At 45.1% G+C, this 4506-nt stretch overlaps 1 protein-coding gene and 1 long non-coding RNA gene across 2 annotated transcripts in view; both read right to left on the bottom strand.

Moving 5' to 3' along the window:
- LOC112138718 overlaps window positions 1-686 on the bottom strand; it is a gene marked incomplete in the record, with an annotated part of 8103 nt that extends 7417 nt beyond the window's left edge. The window contains 1 exon segment of the mRNA XM_024261329.2: window positions 141-686. Within this exon segment, the coding sequence (XP_024117097.1) occupies window positions 141-421 (281 nt within the window).
- A 522-nt stretch (window positions 687-1208) lies between these two features.
- LOC112138742 lies at window positions 1209-3536 on the bottom strand. The gene is made up of 2 exons (XR_004949256.1): window positions 2663-3536; window positions 1209-2585 (listed from the first exon to the last, which is right to left on the bottom strand). It is a non-coding gene; the product is annotated as an uncharacterized LOC112138742 (long non-coding RNA).
- Between the last annotated feature and the right edge of the window lie 970 nt (window positions 3537-4506).

Genomic DNA, 4506 nt, shown 5'->3' with positions numbered 1-4506 from the left:
GCACATAACAACTGTCATTCATATCAGCCTTGCGGGCCGCACTAACAGTAATCTTTCATATGAAGACGGGGGCCGCAAATCATCATCTGCGGGCCGCAAATGGCCCGCGGGCCGCGAGTTTGAGACCCCTGACATAGAGGGAGCGAAATCTCTGACGATAGGTTTCACAGTTGATGTCATACTTCTGGAGAATCGCACATTTAACGTCATCATAGTTCATAGATACAACAACATCCATATGAACACATGCGCTTCTGGCCTTGCCGGTTAGTAATGGAATGAGATGAAATGCCCACTCCGACTTTGGCCATCTGCAAGCTGCTGCTATTCTCTCAAAAGTTATCAGGAAATGCTCAATGTTATCATCTTCATTTAAAGGATGTAACTTTGGTTGTTTCTTATGTGAAGGAAGATTAAACATATGACCTTAGTCAAGGTCTCTTGGTGATGATGAAGCCTCTGAGTGAGAACCACCTGAAGCATTAGTTGTTTGACATCTGGGTGATGAAGTCGGCTCTTGGTTTGGAGAGTGTGACTGGACCTCACGTTGAAGAAGGCTGAACTGATGTTGAAGAGCCTTAAACCTCTGATCTTGTCTGGCAACCTCTTTGTCCCACATAGCCTGTTGTGCTCTTTGTTGTCCAATGTGGGTTTGAAGAATGTTAGCAAGGTCAGATAAGCTGGGCTCCTTAGCTTCTTCAACCTGCAGTGCCACCTACAGCTCCACTCTCCTCAGCTTCAGAGTCCCTTTGTACATCTTTGTCTGACGATGGTAAGTTTGGAGCTTTGGCTCTGGCTCCTCGCATGGCTCAAACCAATGTCCACTGACAGTCCCGCATTTGACACCAATTGTGAAGGTTCACAATCAGTCAGTGGACAAAGGAAAGTTTTTCTTGCAAGATGTTTTATTTTCCAGGGTTTTTTTGGTGAGTTTCTTTTTTTTTTGTAAAAGTTGATCAAACTGGTACAGTGTCTTCAAAAACCGCACAGTGTGAATGTGAGAGTGGATGTGTGTGTAATTGTGGCCCTGCAACAGACTGGCGACCTGTCCAGGGTGAACCCCGCCTTCGCCCGTCAGTGGCCGGGTTGGGCTCCGGCGCCCCCGCGACCCCGAGGGGGAAGAAGCGGACAGGAAGATGAGTGAATGAACCTACAGCTCCTGTTGCCAAAGACAACAGGGGCGGAGCTAGAACATTTGGAGGAGGGGCAGAAGACTTAGGAAGGGGGCCAAATGAGAGCAGCAGAGTGGAACATCAAAGACACAGATTCCTAATACTATTGTCTTTACTTCAGTGACTTTGATTGTTGGTTTTGTGGTTTTGCATTGGTTAAAGAAGTTTGTACTGATGATTTCTTCATCTTTGTCAGTAATGAGAGAAAGATTGACTCAAAATTGGGGACAAGTGTTGGTCAATGGTTTTGATGGGGGAGCTGGGTATGTGCAGACACCCACACATACCTGTAGCTCCACCTTTGGATGTAACTGGAAAAACATTTTTTTGAAAAACATTTTTAAGTTGCCTTAATGTGGCAACTCGGGTATGGTGTGTTGCAACAACGCCACCTGGGGCTGTTGAGCCTCTCAGTTAAGGGTCCTGAAGCTACAAGAGGAGAGTCCATAGCCACCTCAACACTCGGGCCTGCCCTAGGCTCTGGTAGGACCTGTTCCTGACGCAGCCTGTCATTGTCGGCCTTTAGCTGGGCTACGAGACTCCTCAACTCTCTTGAGTTCTTCCTCCATTTTCTGTACCTATTAAAACAAGAGGGTGGACCCTGAGGACTCAAAAAAAAAATGCTGCTGCTTTGCCTCAATAATAAAAAAAACACAAAAATGGTGCTTTAAAACATTCAAATGACAAAAAAGAGAAAAAAAAAAATAAAATAAAGCAGCCTCTGCCTGTATGTTAAAGGATCCTGCCAACAACGCCACTTTGTGGCAACTCGGGTATGGTGTGTTGCAACAACGCCACCTGGGGCTGTTCGGCCCCAGGAAATTCAATTAAAGGACACGTAAAATTCTTACTTTAAACCGAGGCAGAGGCTGGGTAAAATATTAAAAATGTAATTTATTAAGAGCTATATAAAATGTGAAAATAACTTCCACATAAAAACAAAACACAGAGGGGGAGCTCACCGAGGTGGCTGGAGCTGCAATAAAAAACAACACTAAAACACCGGAAGTGGAGATTCACTGCAAACGTGAAAGGACACAACACACGGGACCCACCACCAGACAGCAGTCCACCACCTCGGGGTCCCACCTCCTGAAACAGAAACAAAAACAAGAATAAAAATCACAATAAAATCAGTTAAAATAAAATAAAAATGAACACCGGGCGTGCCGGGCCAACCACCCGACCGCCAGTCGGACGCAAGGTGATGGTGGGGAGAGAAGAAACTGTCCAGTCCCACGAGACGGCTTCCACGTTGAGGTATCCTCCGTGCAGCGGGCGTGTGTCTCTCTTCTACCGCGGCGTGGAAGGGGGCGGGCGCGCTCGAGCTCAGGCACAAAAACACACAAGGCAAAGCAGCAGCTTTACTCCCCTGTTTGCGGGGAGGGAAGGGATCATGCAGCAGAACACTTTCTGAAACAATAAAACGTCATATGTAGGCACTTATTTGTGACTAAAACAGCAGGAAGGGGGGGGCGCTAACAACCTACCGGTTGCTGAGAAGGAGCGAGTCTATGCGATATTCGTACGGCTACTGGAGCACATTGCAGATACGCCGAATGATTGGCCGACTATCCGTGTCCAGGAAACTGCAAATAAGTTTCATTAATGCCGACGACCTGCTTGTTTTCTGACACCCGCAACACCTGGCTCGCTTACCTGCCTGCTACTCGCGCTCACTTCCTGGTGACCTGGTATGGCAGCCGAAAGAGGTCATAATTAAAAAAGCGAAGCAGGAGAGCTTTTTAAAGCGTGATCACCCAATCAGTGAGCGAGTCCTCCTGATTAGTAGGCGTGTCCTACCTGCCACATTAAGTTCTCCTCTTCCTGATCTGCAGCTCCGGTTTGTCCACATGTTTGCTTCAGAACTGCTGAGTCATGATGGGCGTAACCAACAGAAAGAGAGAAGCTGATTGGAGGATCAGAGTCTAACTGCTTTCTGAGGAAGTGAAACTCACTCAGTCTTTGTGTCTGAGAGGAGAAATGGCACAGAAAGGAGTCGATCTGGATACTGTTGGATACTTTTCCACAGTTTTCTGTACTCTACACTCCAAGTCACTGACCATGTCCTTGGTAAAGCCTTGGACTTTAGTGTTCCTGCTGCAAAACCACTGAACATCTATGTTATGAACCTAACCTTGACAGCTGCACACAGCAGGACCAGTCGCAACAAGAACCACCCTCTAAGAAAACCGGGACGAAAAATTAAGCAGCCGAAAGCCCGATTAACAGATAAATGCAAGATTATTCGTCGTTGCAAGTGCGGCTGTCTCCCCTGCTAATCAGCCTCCCTCATGTCAGACGGGAAAAGGTGACATCCCTCCAATCAGCTGATCGGCCCCAGCTGTTCCCCCTCTCAGCTGTTCCGAATCCCTGAAAAACAAAAGAAGAGAAAAACAAACAAGAAACCAGGAAAAGCCGTAACACTCTCTGACAGTGGAATCACTGGTTCAACTTGCCTTTGTTTTGAATAGCAAAAGTCTCATCAAAATAAGAGCTGTCACAGTCAGTGGTATAACAATCTCCAAATATTTGATTTTTTTTCAGAGAAATAAGTAAATAGTATATAAGATGGGAAAACTTCTTCAGGTTTGTTAATGGTTAATACACTTTTTTGCTAGATTGAGTTTATATCCTGAAAACTTTGTGAGGTTGTCTAATATGTGTGAGATAGTTTTGACTGAGGTTTGAGGCATAAAGAAAGAGGTCATCCGCATACAAGGAAACTTTATGTTTGACTCCTCCTCTCTCTAAAGCAGGAACGTTTGAGCACAACTGATAGGGCTTCTATGGCAAGGGCAAAAAGAAGGGGGTTATAAAGGGCAACTTTGGCAACTTCCTGGAGTTAAGGGTAAAACAGGACCTCAGGGAGTTAGTAAAAAAAAGGCCAGTGGGGATGAGTAAAGAAGTTAAATCCAGGAGACAAAATGATCACTAAAACCACCTTTTCTGAGAGTAAAGAATAAGCATTGCTATTGTACTCGATCAAAGGCTCTTTCAGGATCTAATGAGACAACAGCTTCAGGAGTGTGTGAAGGAGTTGGAGGATACAGTATGTTAAGTAGTCGACGTACATTTGTGAATGAATGGCAGTTTCTTATGAAATCAGTTTGATCTTCTGAGATTACACTACACATGACAGTTTCAAATAAGGTAGGCAGAATTTTGGCTAGTATTTTCACATTTACATTAAGAAGTGACATTGATCAGTAGGATGAACACATTTCCAGATCCTCGCCTGGTTTTTGTATCAACAAAGTTGCTGCTTGTCTAAGAGTTGGAGTCAAAATTCCTTTCTGAAAGAAGTCATTAAACATATTTACCAAAAGAGGAG

This window comes from Oryzias melastigma, linkage group LG15 (genome assembly GCF_002922805.2).
Source record: "Oryzias melastigma strain HK-1 linkage group LG15, ASM292280v2, whole genome shotgun sequence".
Taxonomy (NCBI): Eukaryota; Metazoa; Chordata; class Actinopteri; order Beloniformes; family Adrianichthyidae; genus Oryzias; species Oryzias melastigma.
This window is presented reverse-complemented; position numbering and strand designations above follow the sequence as displayed.